The following is a 20,367-nucleotide window of genomic DNA, read 5'->3' on the forward strand; positions in this document are numbered from 1 at the left end:
TTTGTACTGTATTCCTGTCACGTAGCGGTATCTTTAACATTAAAAGATAGGCGGGAGGTTTGACTATCCATAAAAACTAACCATGTTTTCTTATAATGCCCTGTATCAAGTGACGAGGCAGTTGTTATCCAATAATCCGTGCCTATGTTTGTTGGCGTTTGTTTTTGTTGCAGTTCAGTGTTTCTGCTGTTCCGTTGTTTCCCCCTTGGAGTTGATGTGTTCCCTAGGTTTTTGTTTGTTACCGGGTAGTGTTTTCGCCTAATCGATTTATGACTATCAAACAGCGGTATACTGTTGCCTTTATTTTCCCTTTTTTTGTTTTTGCTTTGGGCAATCCTGACACATCGTATTTAAAGGGTAATATTTGTATTCTAAAAAAACCAAATTGTATCACATTGATAAAAGAATATTCCAAACAAAAATAGGGACTCTTTCTGAATCACATGGTAATGAAAATCGAACTTAGACCTATAAATATTATTGTGTTTTATGTATTCAAGAGGTGATTATGTGATTTATTTCATATTATTTTGTTTTTGAAACATTCCAATTAATATAATATATCGTTTCCGCAATCTAATTACAAATATATGTTCATTGTCTAAGGGTACAGCCACATTTTTCAATTAGGAAATATTAAAACGTTTTATTAATCTAATTGCAAAATAAATACTGTTCTCTGAGAAAAGAGATATAAAAATATTTATATTAAATCTTGTAAAATTTATTAAATAAAGGCTGCGTTTCTGCGTTACACATATATAAAAACCAGTCGAACTGAACATGAATGTCAGGACATTGCCAACAAAATTGTCCCTACAGTTGGTCTGTCATTCTATAAATTATGACACTTCTGTTATGACAACAAAAACAAATTTTACCAGGAACTGACACATATAACCCAATATAATACAAGTCCAGGCTAACAAGGTGAATATACTGTTATTAATGCGTAGTGACACCTTTAAAAATGTTGCATATAGATAAGTATGAAATTTTAACTACATATGCATGATTAATATACTGGGTAATTTTCAAATAATATGTCAAAACTTACAAAGGAACTGTTTAGTACTAAACAAACGTGCAATCTCTACGTTGATGTATGTTTGGGGCTTAGTTAAGTTGTAAATAGTATCTAGCACTTGTATTTCTGTGTACTAACAACGACTGAGTGATCCTACTTTTCAAACTTCCTCATACATATCAATTCAATAAAATTCCAAATTTCATCGACCTATCAAAAGCGATTCCCTTTGTACATACCAAATCAAAACTTTAACATGTAAATTGTGTAGTAGGCTTTGTCAATGAACCACGACTGAGGGGTCCCTGTTATAGCCCAGATATGATCTGATGGTAAAACAACTGCATATCAAATATTCTAAATGGCGATTAGCTGTTAGGCTTGAATGTGATTCAATAGATTATAGAAGTCACAACAAACGCAATAAAAAGAACCAATGCGATTTCGTAGAGTCCAGACACATCAATTGAGTTCCCTTTCTCGCCTAGTATATAATATACATCATGATTTTATGCACTGAAAATTTGAAGATGGTGTCAGATATTATAAGCATTATACAAGTGATGCCTTGCGCAAATGAACCACAAAATGTATACGTCTTGCATAAAAAAGAACTCAAAAGCTACAAAATATAAAAAATCAAAACTTACAAGTCGAAAAGAGACCAACAAAACCATGGCGAAAACAAAATACGGTATAGAAAACAACAATCCAAGAAAAACTACAAAAAGAATTCAAATACTGAGAAACATTAATATGATTAACCTAACCAAAATTCAGGTTTTAATATCCAGTACTCGGGAAGGATGTTTGTGTTTCAGTGTAAACTAAACGTGTGCATGGTACAAGACAAACCAAAATCTAGAGTCTTCTTATATAAAATGTTCATGATCATCGTAACAGCAGTAAATTGTGTATCCATCTAATACAATTATAACTCTCCGATCTTTTATTTAAAGCATATTGATTTGATGCGTGTAATATGTAAAAAAACAAAAACAAAAAACAAAAAACAAAAATAAAACACTAAGAACAAAACAAAACTTTTTCATTATTAAACTTAGTTTAACAGTCTTTGAATCAGACAACTTAAAAAAAACATCTATTTGTAACAGACTGTTCGTATATTACTCAATTATTTCTTGTTGCAAATTCCATTTTTTTCTCCTTAGATTTGTTTTTCATGATCCTTCACACGTACATGTCAGTTATTAAACAAATGCTTGTTACAAGGTGAATTGTGTATAAGACTTGAAGAGTTGTTAATTAGGATCTGCATTATATGTTTACTGATGTTTATCTGCAGTTGTTATTGACGCAAGTTCAGTTCACATTTTCCTTCAACAAAGGCCAATAAAACTGGATTTGTGTAATGCTACAGATGGGTGCGGTCCTAACCTTGACAAAAGTTAACTTAGAGTTAACTTGTTGACTGCTTTCTAAGTTAACTTGAGAATTTTTAAGCAGTCAAGCAAGTTAACTTCGTTGTTGGTGGACCAGACCTACGGTCTGCTTTTTTAGGACTGCTGCAGACCTATCGACAAGTCTGCTCCAGACCAGACCTGTGGACAAGTCTGCTTTTAACCAGTCCTGAGGACAGGTCTGCCCCAGACCAGACCTGTGGACAAGTCTGCTTTTGACCAGTCCTAAGGACAGGTCTGCCTCAGACCAGACCTGTGGACAGGTCTGCCCCTGACCAGACCTGAGGACAGGTCTGCTTTTGACCAGACCTGTGGACACGTCTGCTATTGACCAGACCTGAGGACAGGTCTGCTTATGACAGATTATCGTTATAAGAGTTTTCATATCAGACTTGAGCTTTCATTAAAATATGTAGACAACGAGGCTTGTATAGGGTATATTGGGATACGGGATATTTGCCATTTTAATTTTAGGGATACGGGATATTTGTCCTAAAAGTAAATGGGATATGGGATATTGATGCATTTATAAGGATATTGAATTTTTAACATGAAAAAAAAATAAGTTAAATTTAAAAGTTAAGTACAGAAATATTTACATCTCACTTGATAAAATTACCCCAAAAAGTTTAATATTAAAGGTCATTTTAGTGCTTTGTTGATTTTAATTGAGTTAATGGTCGTTTTATTTAAAAGTCATCCAAATGTCACCGGGGAAACTGGGTGACTTGTAAGGTCGTGTAACCAGAGCCTGACTGAATGGCCTCTTGTTACTGAAACTGTGTGATGCACCTGATCACACAACGAATGATTGCTGTGAATAGCAATGAGAACTCTGAGACTGAAACTCTGGTGAAACCTAACTTCTAAGACTCTGGAACTAGCGACGAATAAACCAATAATTCAGCATGGAATACTAATACTTTTATTACAGATGGACTGTGTTCAGTGTAAAGTCCTGAGTCCGAATCTTGCTTATAAAAATTATAAACAAGAATTTATATAAAATTGAATTGACAAGTATAGACATAACAAATAACAATTAATTTGAGTGATATTGTTCACTGACAAAGATTAAACTATTTTTAGAACTTGAAGAATAGATATTAAATGATAATCTGATTATGACAATTAAGAACATACATTATGAATAAGGTAAAATGTCACTAATTAGCTAACCGATTGAAACATGTCACTCAATGTCCAAACTATCTTAAAGAATTAAATTGCATTTCACAGCATGTTGATTTTAAGTCCTGGATATGAAATGTAAATAGAAACGAAGTTATAAAATGAAATGAATTATAAAATAAAATGAAGTATAAAACACAGAGAATTAAAGCCTAAAATATCAAAATTGAGAATTTTGAATTAAAGTCAAAAATATTAAACGAAGCTGCTTTTTCCACTGTCACATATGCCTCTCCTCCCAATTAAGTCCGTCCTCGGACTTAGCACTATCTAAATCGGCCTCCTCTGCGGTTGTTATAGTGTCTGTTGTTGTAGTTAGGTCGCTGTTGGTGTTGACTGGAAGACAACATATAATTTTCATGCCGAAGGCTTTGCAGTTCTTCTGTCAGCTGTTTGACAGAATTTTCTTGAGATTGAAGTTTAGAATGAAGGTCTGATTTTTCATTTTTCAATGTTTCTATTTCGTCCGTAAATTTGGTTGAACGCATAAAGTAAAGATCTTGCACCATTTTCACAGTCTTGTCTTTTTCAATTACTTGGTCCTTTAATTCTTGAATTTGATTCACATATTCCTCATTGTTCATATCACTGCAGAGTTACTCCCCTTATTGAAGTAGTGAACTTATTTCGACAAAACAGAAAATGATGTGTTCTTCATCCATTCGACTATTCAAGGTATTTTATAATGTTCAATTATTCATATTATTATGCGTAACATTCAATTCTTCATGCACATACGTTATAAACATTTTCTCATGGCAATTATTCATTCAAATGGCCAGTGCATAGAAAAGGGGGGTGCTCTTGCATTCATGTTTTATTTGTGTTTGTCAGTTATATTTATCTGGCACATTGTACATAGCGTTTGGTTAAATATTTTATATAGTTTAGTAAGAACTACATTAATTGTTTATTCAGAAACAGGTTTAAATGAGATAAACCTACTTTGGAATTGTTTCCATAGAAACTGTAAAATATAGTATTCAAATTATCTCCCTTTATTTATATTTAATTCCCCCAATTCAAGTTCATATTTATATTTTATTCCCCCAGTTCAAGTTCATATTTATATTTCATTCCCCCAGTTCAAGTTCATATTTATATTTAATTCCCCCAGTTCAAGTTCATATTTATATTTCATTTTTATATTTAATTCCCCCAGTTCAAGTTCATATTTATATTTCATTTTTATATTTCATTCCCCCAGTTCAATTCACATTTATTATTTCAAGTGAGCTAGTCTTACCCCTATTCATTTAAAGTGAACTATACTTTTGGGTGGGTTAATTATTCTTATTCGCATTATTCAAATACCAGAGTTACTGATATATTTAATTATATTCATGTTTCTATATGTATGTTTTTATTATGTATGTTCATTGTTCATTGTATTATTATTATACACTTGCATTCGTGACCAGCAAACAATAAACATCTATTTTTATACAAGCTTGTTCTTATTCCAGTATTCTAAGTTCCAGTTCAGTGCAGTTCCAGCACAAGTTCATACAAGCAGTACACGGTCACTCACACTACTTAAACAAACACCAGCAAGTCCAGTAACTCTGTATTACCCTACCCAAACAAAGTTCACAGATAGGAGCAATTTGTCACCGGGGAAACTGGGTGACTTGTAAGGTCGTGTAACCAGAGCCTGACTGAATGGCCTCTTGTTACTGAAACTGTGTGATGCACCTGATCACACAACGAATGATTGCTGTGAATAGCAATGAGAACTCTGAGACTGAAACTCTGGTGAAACCTAACTTCTGAGACTCTGGAACTAGCGACGAATAAACCAATAATTCAGCATGGAATACTAATACTTTTATTACAGATGGACTGTGTTCAGTGTAAAGTCCTGAGTCCGAATCTTGCTTATAAAAATTATAAACAAGTATTTATACAAAATTGAATTGACAAGTATAGACATAACAAATAACAATTAATTTGAGTGATATTGTTCACTGACAAAGATTAAACTATTTTTAGAACTTGAAGAATAGATATTAAATGATAATCTGATTATGACAATTAAGAACATACATTATGAATAAGGTAAAATGTCACTAATTAGCTAACCGATTGAAACATGTCACTCAATGTCCAAACTATCTTAAAGAATTAAATTGCATTACACAGCATGTTGATTTTAAGTCCTGGATATGAAATGTAAATAGAAACGAAGTTATAAAATGAAATGAATTATAAAATAAAATGAAGTATAAAACACAGAGAATTAAAGCCTAAAATATCAAAATTGAGAATTTTGAATTAAAGTCAAAAATATTAAACGAAGCTGCTTTTTCCACTGTCACACAAACCCAAGCAAAAAGTATTGATCTATTTTCGAAATTGATATGCTCATGTGTACTGATAATTTTAAAAGTATTTGTTTTGCTTTCCATACTTCGTTCCTTATTGTTAATTTTCCTTTTTTGGATGGTGATGTTCCTTTGGCACTATCTTACAGTGTTTGTATATCACAACACCTCCGCTATGCCCGTGTCTGTTGTAACGTTTTGGATTTTAATGAACGAAATCTATGTATTACTGGTAAATAATATTAAGTCAGGGATTTAGTTACCACAAATCACTTAAAATCTTTACTAAATTCTAGATTTGGTTTTGAAGTTTGGTTCTACCTGTAATTTTTTTTATTTCAAACGGGATAGCACATCCTCATTTTTACGGAGATGTTGTTTACCGTGCCATTGGATGTTGGGTGTGTAATGATTGATAATTTAGTCTCAGATGAATTACTTTTTATTAGTTGTAATTGGCTTTGAACTAGCTGTCAGTAACTGCAAGTACTCTCAGATCTGTACTTAGTGTCTTTTTGTTGATGGGATGTACAAGTACTCAGTCACGTCCACTCTCTGTTTTTAATAGATGTATTTCTATTTGTATCCATCTGATGAGTTAAGCCTTTTTCAACTGATTTGTATAGTTCGTTCTTATGTTGCACCACTGTCGCAGGTTAAGGGGAGGGTTGGGATCCCGCTAACATGTTTATCCTTTCCACATTCTGTATGTATGTGCCTGTCCAAAGTCAGGAGTCATTAATTCAGTGGTTGTCGTTTGTTGCTGTGTTACATATTTGTTTTTGTTCATTTTTTTTTATACATAAATTAGGCCGTTAGTTTTCTCGTTAGAATTGTTCTACATTTGTCATTTCAGGTCTTTTTATAGCTAACTATGAGGTATGGGCTTTGCTCATTGTTGAAGGTCGTACGGTGACCTATAGTTGTTTATTTCTGTGTCATGTGGTCTCTTGTGAAGAGTTGTCTCATTGGCAATCATACCACATCTTTTTTTTTATATTATATGCTCATATGCATTGATAATTTTCTTGAAATAATCATAGATTTTTGTTAGATGTATCCATCTGATGAGTTAAGCCTTATTGTTGTCAATGTTTTCATTTGTTTTGATGCTTAATATGATTACAGGATATTTTATAGTGTTTTACCTCTTATTTTTTACGTGGCGTGGCGAGGATCTTCAGAGGTCTCCACGTTTTACAGATTGTTCTGATGTGCAACGGCTGTTTTGCCAGACAAACTGGGCCGAGGGACGTCAGAGCACGTCCCATATCAAAAAGTAGATATTTCGCTGTATAAACTATGTTAATAACGAATAATTACTAAATAATCAATGTAAATTAATATATTTTCTTTCTATTACTGTTGTTGTGAGGAAGAAAATTAAAAAAAAGTAACAAAAATATTGGGATCTATGTAATTCATAAAGTTCAAGATCACAGAGTCAAATGTTGTGTTATTTCTTTGCAAAACAAGGGCTGTGCAAATTTTGCCTGCTGTAAAAATATTGCAACAGTTAAGTGTAATGTAGGTACATTAGCATAAAGCTTTCTTATGTTAAATTTTGAGTTATTGAACTTGCATGCTAAATATCCACTTTTTGATATGGACGTGCTCTGACGTCCCACAGTCTCAGCTTGTCTGGCAAAACAGCCGTTGGATGTCAGAGCAATCTTGGACAAGAGACAGGGTTGCGTCCTTCTGTTCTTTCCAACATAGGTTAACGTGTAGGATGAAGTTTCTTATCAATGAAAGAAGAATGCTATCAAAATTATATTTTACAGTCATATGCATCACGGTATGAACAATCAAAAAAAAAAGTCTGAAATTAGACCCCTTAAACTAAATTTATCGTTTAACATCACATAAAAGAGATTGTTATACAAGGCTCTAAGATGGAACACTTCTTCTTTTGGACACATACATTGTATATTCTTATTTAACACAAGAAGCATGCACTAAATTTCCTTTAACACAGTTTGTTTTCCCAGAGTCAAACTTGTTGACGTTGTGATGATGAGGAAAAAAATGGGCTTGGGAATGAATTTATAATGATTTTTTGGGATATTTCAAAATAGTTTTAGTGATATGGGATATTTGTAAAAAATAATTATTGGGATATTAGGGGTAAACATTATAGGGATACAGGATATTGGGATAAAAACTTAATGGGATATGGGATATTGATACCCCCCTAAACAAGCCTCAACAACATTCGCATTGTTTTTCCACAGATATCATTTATTATTTACTCGCTAGACTCTACTAGATATTATACAAATGCTCTCTTTTATTTGATATACATGTATTTTTATATAAATAAAAAATGGCTATACGATCACACAGAGTTTTTTTTTATTAGAAGGCGGATAGAAAGGTTATCCAACGCATCGGAACAATATTCTTATATCACGGGATATCGGCAACATTGTCTACGTTACTTCGTTCCCCGTTGTTTACCTGTCCCTTCCTAAATTTTACTTTATGCATAAATTTATACTTGCATGGATATTTCATTGATATTCAACTTGTTTGCATTGGATTTACTATTCTATTTCCCGCAGAATATTCTAACAGAAATTGTACAGTGTCCGTAAGCATACGATGTGGTAAAACTATCAACAATCTCGTCAAATTCGTCAGATTTATCGAGAGATTTGTCATTGCCGATATTTATATGGGACGTCCTAAAATTATACTCAATGCGCACTTTAATGAAATAGTTGCCACTTGACGTTTAACTATAAACAAAATCAATCAACCGACATAATAGATTCCAAGAAGAGAACCTCGTATACTTTTTTTTATTAAATCATTGTAAACAGTACAAATGAATTCAGACATGTCAGTGTTGGTACTTTGATGATGTGGCATAATAGTTTTGTTTTACACGTACACCATCATGAACTCCTATATATGATGTGACTGTTATTATAAATAAAGAGATGAAATTCTGACATTCTCAATTTATTCAGAATATTTTTTGCATTAATGGTTTTCCAATATTATTGATTACGTGTACATTTACGGTCCTACTAAAATGTGAACAGGAGCGCCAGGAGAAGACATTAAGGCCCTCGGTACAATGGTATGCGGGTATATAGATTTGCAAATAAAAGTGCACATATGATCAGTTTTGGTCAAATAGTTTTGTTTTCCAAGTCAGCATGAGGTATTAAAACTACTGAAATTTTGTTACGTATCAATATTTTGAATAAAAGGAGGACACGCTGGTATCCTAAATTTATGCGAACAAAAATTTGTTGTTATTAAATTGCAATATTGCTGTCCATTGTCATGATTATATTATACAATGATTCCTGACATAAAAAATATGGCTGATTAATACTATGCGGGTACATCATGGTGTATATAGATTTACAAATTAAAGTGCACATATGGTCAGTTTTGGTAATGCGGTCAAATAATTTTGTTGTACAAGTCAGCTGGAGGTATCAAAACTACTGAAATTTTGTTACGTATCAATATTTTGAATAAAATGAGGACATGCTGGTATCCTAAATTTATGTGAACAAAAATTTGTTGTTATTATATTGCAATATTGCTGTCCATTGTCATGATTGTATTATACATTGATTCTGGCATAAAAAATATGGCTGATTAACTATGCGGGTATATAGATTTACAAATTAAAGTGCACAAATGGTCAGTTTTGGTGGATGCGGTCAAATAATTTTGTTGCACAAGTCAACTGGAGGTATCAAAACTACTGAAATTTTGTTATGATCAATATTTTGAATAAAATGAGGACATGCTGGTATCCTAAATTTATGCGAACAAAAATTTGTTGTTATTATTTTGCAATATTGCTGTCTATTGTCATGATTGTATTATACATTGAATCCTGACATCAAAAATGTGGCTGATTTACTATGCGGGTATATAGATTTACAAATTAAAGTGCACATATGGTCAGTTTTGAACTTTTGGTGGATGCGGTCAAATAATTTTGTTGTACAAGTAAACTGGAGGTATCAAAACTACTGAAATTTTGTTACGTATCAGTATTTTAAGTAAAAAGAGGACATGCTGGTACCCTTAATTTAGGCGAACAAAAATTTGTTGTTATTATATTGCAATATTGCTGTCCATTGTCATGATTGTATTATACATTGAATCCTGACATAAAAAATATGGCTGATTAACTATGCGGGTATATAGATTTACAATTTAAAGTTCACATATGGTCAGTTTTGGTAATGTGGTCAAATAATTTTGTTGTACAAGTCAGCTGGAGGTATCAAAACTACTGAAATTTTGTTACGTATCAATATTTTGAATAAAATGAGGACATGCTGGTATCCTAAATTTATGCGAACCAAAATTTTTTGTTATTATATTGCAATTTTGCTGTCCATTGTCATGATTGTATTATACATTGAATCCTGACATAAAAAATATGGCTGATTTACTATGCGGGTATATAGATTTACAAATTAAAGTGTATTATACATTGAATCCTGACATAAAAAATATGGCTGATTTACTATGCGGGTGTATAGATTTACAAATTAAAGTGCATATATGGTCAGTTTTGGTGGATGCGGTCAAATAATTTTGTTGTACAAGTCAACTGGAGGCATCAAAACTACTGAAATTTTGTTACGTATCAGTATTTTAAGTAAAAAGAGGACATGCTGGCACCCTTAATTTAGGCGAACAGAAATTTGTTGTTATTATATTGCAATATTGCTGTACATTGTCATGATTGTATTATACATTGAATCCTGACATTAAAAATAAGGCTGATTTACTATGCTGGTATATAGATTTACAATTTAAAGTTCACATATGGTCAGTTTTGGTAATGTGGTCAAATAATTTTGTTGTACAAGTCAGCTGGAGGTATCAAAACTACTGAAATTTTGTTACGTATCAATATTTTGAATAAAATGAGGACATGCTGGTATCCTAAATTTATGCGAACCAAAATATTTTTGTTATTATATTGCAATTTTGCTGTCCATTGTCATGATTGTATTATACATTGAATCCTGACATAAAAAATATGGCTGATTAACTATGCGGGTATATAGATTTACAAATTAAAGTGCACATATGGTCAGTTTTGGTGGATGCGGTCAAATAATTTTGTTGTACAAGTCAACTGGAGGTATCAAAACTACTGAAATTTTGTTACGTATCAATATTTTGAATAAAATGAGGACATGCTGGTATCCTAAATTTATGCGAACAAAAATTTGTTGTTATTATATTGCAATATTGCTGTCCATTGTCATGATTGTATTATACATTGAATCCTGACATAAAAAATATGGCTGATTTACTATGCGGGTATATAGATTTACAAATTAAAGTGCATATATGGTCAGTTTTGGTGGATGCGGTCAAATAATTTGGTTGTACAAGTCAACTGGAGGCATCAAAACTACTGAAATTTTGTTACGTATCAGTATTTTAAGTAAAAAGAGGACATGCTGGCACCCTTAATTTAGGCGAACAGAAATTTGTTGTTATTATATTGCAATATTGCTGTACATTGTCATGATTGTATTATACATTGAATCCTGACATTAAAAATAAGGCTGATTTACTATGCTGGTATATAGATTTACAATTTAAAGTTCACATATGGTCAGTTTTGGTAATGCGGTCAAATAATTTTGTTGTACAAGTCAGCTGGAGGTATCAAAACTACTGAAATTTTGTTACGTATCAATATTTTGAATAAAATGAGGACATGCTGGTATCCTAAATTTATGCGAACCAAAATTTTTTGTTATTATATTGCAATTTTGCTGTCCATTGTCATGATTGTATTATACATTGAATCCTGACATAAAAAATATTGCTGATTTACTATGCGGGTATATAGATTTACAAATTAAAGTGCATATATGGCCAGTTTTGGTGGATGCGGTCAAATAATTTTGTTGTACAAGTCAACTGGAGGCATCAAAACTACTGAAATTTTGTTACGTATCAGTATTTTGAGTAAAAAGAAGACATGCTGGCACCCTTAATTTAGGCGAACAAAAATTTGTAGTCATTATTTAAATGAATTAAACTATTGCTGATTGTGGCTGCATAGTTCAAGGATGTATAACTAACAAGGACGTATACACCTAACATCAAATATACTTCTTTTCAAAAATATACATAATATGATTGAATTTGATCTCGGAATATATATATATATATATTCAGTGCCTGTTATCATTGTAACCGAGATCGTTTTTATAATAGATAGATTGTCAGATCACAGATAAATTTGTGTTACGTTCTGTGCATACTTATTTTCAATTATTTGTGTTTAATCCTGTTCATAAAACGGAAGTATTAATTTTCAAATTACTTTATTTTCGATGTTTATACTACGAAACAAAGATATTAAAAATATTTTTTTTTAAATCAACGAAGAGCGGTCCTGGTTACAAGTTAACTTAGTGTTGACCAGACCAGTCAAAAGTTAACTTGGGAACAGGTCTGGTTTTGATCGGATTTGTTCAAGCAGAAGTTAACTTTGTGGCAGGACCGGTTTCCAAGTTAACTTATGTTAACTTTATGACAGGACTGGTTCCGAAGTTAACTTATGTTAACTTATGACAGGACTGGTTCGAAGTTAACTTATATCAATAGCGGACCTGTTTCTAAGTTAACTTTTTGGCAGACATAAAAACAGTCCTAGGTCCAAGTCCGCTTTTCAAGTTAACTAGATTTTGGTCCTAGGACTGGTCAGAGCAGTCCTATATTCGGTCACAGGTTAACTTTGACCAGTCCAAATGACTGGTTATCAAGTTAACTTGCTGTACAGGTTAGGAGTGCACCCATCTGTATATCTCAGTGTTATTTACTTGTATAACAATATCAGTTCTGTAATTTCCAACTACAATTGCAGAACATTGGTCACTGTTATAAATCTTTCCTTCCAAGTAAAAAGTTGCGACCGTAGAAAAACTACATATTAGTCGATGTATTTGTTTTCTTTTTGGAAATACACTGTTCCATTCGTTGACAATCTAATAACACAAAGAATAAGATAACAGAAATAAGGATGGCGACTCCTACACCACCTATAGCCTTCGCTACTGGTCTATCTTCGTACACGCTGATCTTTGTTAATTTATACGCTGAAATAGAATTATTTGATGATTTAAGTTGGCTCTCAAACACTATACAGTAAGAGTATCGAATAATGAGTTTGTCATTTATCAATTTTAACAGTCTTGGTAAAGAAAGAGCAAATATACACTTAACGCCTTGCTTCGTCGCCAAACTTATTTTTTCGTACTTAAATCGTTAATCGTCCTTATGTGATAACAAATTTCGTGTTGCTTACTATAGGGTAGCAAAAAAAGATAACACACGAGAAACATCTATAAATAATATCTTAATTTGTAAAAATATTCAGAAAAGGTTTTTTAGGGAATATGTAAAAGAGACAACAACCCGACCAAAGAGCAGACAACAGCCGAAGGCCACCAATAGGTCATGCTTACCGTTTGTATGTTCAGGGTCAATAAACAGGATACGTTTTAATTCCTCTACTGTTGTTGAATTGATATTCACAGAAGATATCTCAGGTTCACATGTTATAGGTTCTGGACTTATAAGAGGGATGTCTCCTGCTGTAAGTAGATATTTTACAATTGATAATAAGACCTATATTTTATCCAGATGTGTATACCGCGTGACGCATGTGTAATTTTTGCGCAGTCAACATACATTGACTGCATAACAGTTGCCGCTATACACAGTGATACAGCCACTGTCTATATACAGCATTGTTTTGAATATCTATAGCGTCAGCGTGAAACAAATGCACGTTTGCAGAATAATATTAATTGATTGATATTTTGATTATACCGTTTGTAACATTTAGAGCGTCGCTTCAAGGTTATGATTACAGTCAATCAAAACATCCATGTTTCTTCGATATATCGCAGTTTGACGTCGCAAATATGAAATTTAAGCAAGGTCAACACCTCCCCTGTTACTGTATCGTATGCCCTAAAGGAAAATTCAGACTAGATGAGAATCTTCGTGGCGGGTTGTGCATGAAAAACAAGAGACGCTTATCTTGTCGTCACACCCTATTCCTGTTTTGGACTTCATGCGACTCCCTCGTGTTTTGTTTTTTTATTTAAATTTGTACATTTTGAATTGATTTGAACATCTTAAACGACGATTGCGTTCTAATTCTTATGATGTTAAACCCTAGGAAAAAATTAACTTAGCTGTATGTGGCATTTTTCGGATTTTTAGGTCTTTATTGCTCAATTTCGTATTTTATTTAGCCTTACGTTTTTGATTCGATCGTCACTGTTGATTCTTTGTAGAAGAGGAGCTCATCTTGCGTAAAACATTTAAAGCTGGGTGTCTGCGACGATTTTACCTTTAAATCACTATAGGAAGACGTGAAGAGCGTGCATATAGTTTTACCTAGTCCATGCTTGAAGCATACTGCTCCTGTCAAAGCACTACTGTTTGTGTTGCAAGGTTTCCATGACTGAATTTGATTTGAATCAATAACAACACATTTCTCACTAGAAGAGCTCGTTGAAAGCAATGACACAAACGCTGGGTCATTATTCCAGTTTGATGGGGAACCAATTATGGAATGGGTACCAAGCCAAACTTGGGTACTTTTTAATCTGCAAATATAAATAATGTTCTGTTATCAAAAAAGGTTTTCGAAATTTCTTCAGTAATTTCATCCTTAAAACAAGTTTATCAAATCAATAAAATGACCAGGCGTATTTACAATATGAAATGAAACAAATCGAGACTTGACCATTTCCGTACATAACGTGATTGGTTTACAATTGACCAGACATTTTTGTACATGCAGTTTCCAAGTGTAAGTCAATATTGTTGCTTGTTTTCATTACGAATCAATCTAAAAGAGGGACGAAAGATACCAAAGGGACAGTCAAACTCATCAATCTAAAACAAACTGACAACGCCATGGCTAAAAACGAAAAGGACAAACAAACAACAGCACACACGACACAACATAGAAAACTAAAGAATAAACAACACGAACCCCACCAAAAAACTATGGGTGATCTCAGGTGCTCCGGAAGGGTAAGCAGATCCTGCTCCACATGTGGCACCCGTCGTGTTGCTTATGTGATAACAAATCCGGTAAATAGTCTAATTCGGTAGGTCATATTCATGAAAGGGAAGGGGATTGTAGTTACGACGTAAGGAACATATCCGGTATCATTATTCCATAACGGTCAACCAACTCGTGATGGCGTCCGTAAAATTTACGAAGGAATGATTTCAACTTCACCATTTGGAACTCTTGGTTTAATAGCTTCCTTGTGAGCAGCAACCCTCTATCAAGAAAATCATGATAGGAAATGCAAGCACGGGTATATCGTATCAGTTGGGAGATATTTACCCCGTATGCAGGTGCTGCTGGAATGTTGCTACTTAGAAATGGAAAGTTCACAATTGGAAAGCTGAAATCATCTCTTTTGTCGTAAAATTTTGTTTTCAACCGACCCTCATTGTCAATTTCTAGATGTAAGTCAAGATATGAGGCCGACTTAACTGTATCTGTAGTATCCTTTATCTCTAGCTCGATTGGATAGATGCGTTCCACATAGTCACCAAATTTTGAATTATTTAGTGCAAGAACATCATCTATGTAGCGAAAAGTAGAGTTGAAGGATATTGCTAACTTTTTATCTTTCTTCTTAAGAAGTTCCTGCAAGAAATCAACCTCATAAAGCTTAATTTTACTTCTTTACGTTACTCTTGCTTGAACTTTAACTCAATGGATAACGATACTCATCCAAAGCACATTAAACAAACGACATATGGAAATCGGTTTAAAAATAGAACATATTTTTTTCCGAAATGGTCACGTGGTTTTACTCATCACGTAATGTGATAACCAGATACAAAAATGACAGGATAACATCAAATACTGAAACAAACACATCATGTAGTGTAAAATCGTCAAATTTTGAATCATCATTACGTAATGTTAAAGCCATATAAAGAATTAGCAAATCATCATTACGAAATAACAAAACCACATCATGTAATGAATCAACTACACCATTACACATCAAGTAATGTTAAAACCACATTAAATAATTGTGAAACCACATCGAGTAATGACAAAACCCTATTACAATGACAAAACTATATATTATATTATTCAATGTTAAGTGTATTTGAATACTAAGATATTATCTAAAAACAATTATAATTCGATTATACTGACCTCTTGATCGATCTGACCAAAACCATGCTCTCTCACTGTCGATTAATCAGAAACTAAAAGCTAAACAAAAAACGGTCAAAGTTCCGTTTTCTTTTCATTGTTAAGTAAAGTAATGCACACATGTTGTTTAGTTTAAACATATTTTATTGTCTAAATATACAATAGGATTGGATACAAGTTATAACAACTTAAGAAAATCCTCTCCATATAAGTACAATATACAAAATTTCAAGATGACAGCAATTAAATATTTCAGTACAATATGAAAAATATATACAATTTTATATTATGTTTAAACAGTATAACAGTTGGATACGAGTACATTTTAAGATACAGCAATATTAATCAAAGAATCTTTTTGTATGGCGTATATAACTATGTACATTTCTGAAAAGGATTGTGTTTTGTTCAACAGTAATTTCGTCTGTTCCAAATAAAATATGTTCTATAGATATATCAGCTAAGTGTTGAATGTTTTTAAAGAGCTGATTTCTAAAGTTTATGTAGAGTGGACATTCTAAGAAAAAATGAATCGAATCTTCTAATGGACACCCACATTCACAACTGGGGTCATTTACTAAATTAACTCTGTATAAATCAGCTTTTAAAGGACTACATCTGTGTCGTAATTTTGTATGTAGTATATTTTCTATCCTGTTTCCAATGAAATAATATTTAGGTACCAAAAAAGAAATATCATTTCTCCGGATAGTGTTTTTGAAATTTGGAGATGATTGTATGGATCTAATATCTAATGGTAATAAATTCCATGTTCGAATTGAAGAAGGGAAAAAAGATTTAGAAAATATGTCCAATCTACATCTTGGTACTCTATAGTGAGAACGGTTTCTAGTATTATAATAATTATCATCTGTATAATTCGAGATACAATCCATAAGATATTCTGGAACATTATTGTTGTGTATTTTATGCAATAAACATAATTTACGTCTATTTCTTCTAGAACTCAAAGTTTCCCATCCAGTTTCAAAAAGTAGGGATTCTATACTTGCAAATTGCGGAAGTCCAGTAATAATTCTGGCTGCCTCAAACTGCAAGCGCTCAATTTTTTCAGAATCTCTAACACAACATCCATCCCATAGCTCACATGCATATTCTAAAAGTGGAAGTATGTATGCAAGATATATCTTATTAAGATTGTTTCTGTTAAGAATATATTTCAATTTTCTCAGAACAAAAATTTGTTTAGTGGCACTACAGCAAATGTTATCTATATGTACTGACCACTTACAATGTTGTAGACAGCTATTACTCTGTAAATTGTAACTAACACGCAATACTATGTAGAATTATAAAAAGTTTGCCAATGCAATTGGTAATTAACCATACAGGGCAGAACCTTAGTGCTATTGTTGTAACATTAAGGGGATTTGTTAACAACTATTATAGTGAAATAAAGTATCTGAAGTTGAAAAAAAAAAGACAAAACTATATCAAGACGATACGAAACCATATCGTGTAATATCGAAATAGCATTAAGTAATGACTATTCCATATTGAGTTATATCAAAACATCATTACATTATTTCAAAACCATTTTATGTAAAGACAAAATATCATCAAGTAATAAGAAAACAACATAACGTAATATCAGAGTTCTACATAAGGCAGCTGTTGCGTACCATTTTCTACATTTGAAAATGCCTGTACCAAGTCAGGAATATGACAGTTCTTGTCCATTCGTTTTTGATGCGTTTTGTTATTTGATTTTGCCATGTGATTATGGACTTTCCGAATTGATTTTCCTCTGAGTTCAGTATTTTTGTGATTTTACTTTTTTCCATACAAAGTCGTTAATATGAAAATAGTCTATTCAGGACAAAATTAATGATTAACGAACATGCGGTAATTAAACACGACATCATGGCATTATACATTGTAACTATAAATATGAATGAGAACATTTAACAGAAGTGTGGATTAGGACAGGATAACTCACAATCTCCAGTTTGCCGACATTTGGGTTTCTTTTCGAAATTCAACAATTGCTTATAATAATTTAAATTCATCAACACATTTCGTGTAAAACGCCTGTCTTATTCATTTTTTTTACCACGAATGAATACAATTATCTATAGAATATAGCATATCATTTATCTATTTATTCTGTAATGCTCGGACATGATTGTATCCATACGGTTCACATAATTTTATATTTCAAGATCCGAAAAGTTAAGGAATGATAAATATAACATGAAAATATTACATATCGATTCAGCTAGAAATGCAGAGTATACCCAAACATAGCTGTTAAACACAATCTATTAAAAAGGCAATTATAAGTTAAAAACCCTAATTTGATTTGAAAGTGAAGTTTTAATTATTCTTTAGGCTTCGGGTGTTAAAATATGTTAATGTCCTATTACCCGAATAAGGGATCGATAGCCATAATCATATATGCATTGGTCATGAATAAATGAACGACAAAAGGCTTAGGATTACTCGGGTGATGATTTTTCAACTATTTTTTTAGCTCGATATATCTATTATTTTCATCACAGGGGGTATAATGAGTTTTAAATTTTCATTATGTGGTGTTCTTTTATCATCAAATGATCAAATCATTAACTCGTGTGTAATAGCCGTCGTATAAAAGTTCGAGTCAACACATTACCCAAGGATGTTAAAAATCGATCTGTTTTAAAGTTAAATTGTAATAAGGATAGCCTACATTTTAATAAAGAAAGGTGGAATGCCGAATGTCATATTTTTAAAGTTTAACAAACAACATCCGTTATGAAAATAATCATAAATGTGGTATAGTATGAGAGGTTTCTGATAAAGGTTCGCATACATGTTTCGTTCACAGTAGGTCGTTGTGATAATATTCTTATCTTATGGTCAAAGTCCCATAATTCCAATAAAAAAACCGATCAGAATTCAGTATGGTCAATGTTATGCAGTAGTAAACAATTATGGGAGCCTTTTGTCAAATGGTGTAACAAGGTTTCAGTATTTTGATACTAAAAAAATGATCACATCAAAATGAAGGTAGAATATGGTTCACTGCACAGGATAGCAAGCAATTCTACCAAGTAAAAGAGCATTCAGTAACACGATATCAGCAGAAATGCGTTCCCGAGGTGGCACTGTTAAAATTAGACAAACTTCAACAACTCCTGTTAACACGGTCAAATTTAAATGACAATATAGTATGATTAACAATATAGAACGACACATCATGAAGCTTTCTTTCAAACGGTCTACAAGAATCAATGTGTTTCGGTCGGACGGATGGAGACTTTTACAATATATTCCCGCGTTGTGAGTGAAAGGCAGACCAATACGCCAACTTCACACAAATGAGTTGAGACACTTTTACCATAGAAACTTGAATTTATCTACTTACGGAAATACAGTACTCAAAACGTCATCCCTGATAAACTGATAATTTAGGTCATCTATTAATGGTGCGAGGTAGCCGCCGTCATCCCGACACTTATTGATGGCATCGACAATTGTCCATGATGTCGTTGATGAAGGCTTACTTGTAAACCAGTAACAGTGTTCTCTGTACTGTTGATCAGCAGTGGCATTCCATATAAGACAATTTACTAAAAGAGTTTAATTCCATGTAATAAAATATATGTTAATGTTGTATGCATCGCAACTTATTAACCAGAGTAGAGGCTGTGTAGTTGGGCCTTGTGCTCTTAATATATTTAAATATTGTCAACATTTCCAGTTTTATTTTAAGCTTTTTACTAAAAACAAATCGTGAAAACACACTGTTGCAGGCGTTTCAGGTAGACATAAATTTATTCATAATCATTACCGAATGCTGGTTCTGAGATATATAATAGCCAGTTTAAAAGACATTACCATTTCCTTTTCCTCGTGAAGAATGTACAATATCTTTTTTGTTTTACCTCCATGCAACAGTATCATATACATGTAGTTATTCAAGCTATTGCTTCATTATTTAAAAAAAAAAAAACGTCGTTCATTACATTAATTTGTTTTATGCTGAGTTGTGCCAAAGATTTGTCAATGTTTTCATACAAGCATAATTATAAATTTCTCTTTCCAAAATATTAAACAGAAGCAATCAAAGATCTGAAATTAAAACTTATAATTAATTCTTTAAAAATAAGGTTGCCATATCAGAAATGAAAATGTCTCGGAATAAAAAGAGTTACTAATTTAACAGTAACTTGT

The 20,367-nt window shown here is 32.4% G+C and overlaps 2 protein-coding genes across 2 annotated transcripts in view; both read right to left on the bottom strand.

Moving 5' to 3' along the window:
- LOC139526915 (uncharacterized) overlaps positions 1 to 12,925 on the bottom strand; it is a 350,297-nt gene extending 337,372 nt beyond the window's left edge. The window contains exon 1 of the mRNA XM_071322073.1: positions 12,916 to 12,925. The gene's annotated coding sequence lies outside the window, so the exon portion shown is untranslated. The remainder of the gene's footprint in view (positions 1 to 12,915) is intronic.
- The window catches only part of LOC139528986 (uncharacterized), an 88,068-nt gene extending 67,965 nt beyond the window's left edge, over positions 1 to 20,103 (bottom strand). The window contains exons 1-4 of the mRNA XM_071325227.1: positions 20,079 to 20,103; positions 19,559 to 19,763; positions 14,388 to 14,599; positions 13,445 to 13,573 (exon numbers count right to left, since the gene is read on the bottom strand). Coding sequence (XP_071181328.1) covers positions 13,445 to 13,573; positions 14,388 to 14,599; positions 19,559 to 19,763; positions 20,079 to 20,103 — 571 coding nt within the window. The remainder of the gene's footprint in view (positions 1 to 13,444; positions 13,574 to 14,387; positions 14,600 to 19,558; positions 19,764 to 20,078) is intronic.
- Between the last annotated feature and the right edge of the window lie 264 nt (positions 20,104 to 20,367).

Source organism: Mytilus edulis, chromosome 6 (assembly GCF_963676685.1).
Source record: "Mytilus edulis chromosome 6, xbMytEdul2.2, whole genome shotgun sequence".
In the NCBI taxonomy this organism is placed as follows: domain Eukaryota; kingdom Metazoa; phylum Mollusca; class Bivalvia; order Mytilida; family Mytilidae; genus Mytilus; species Mytilus edulis.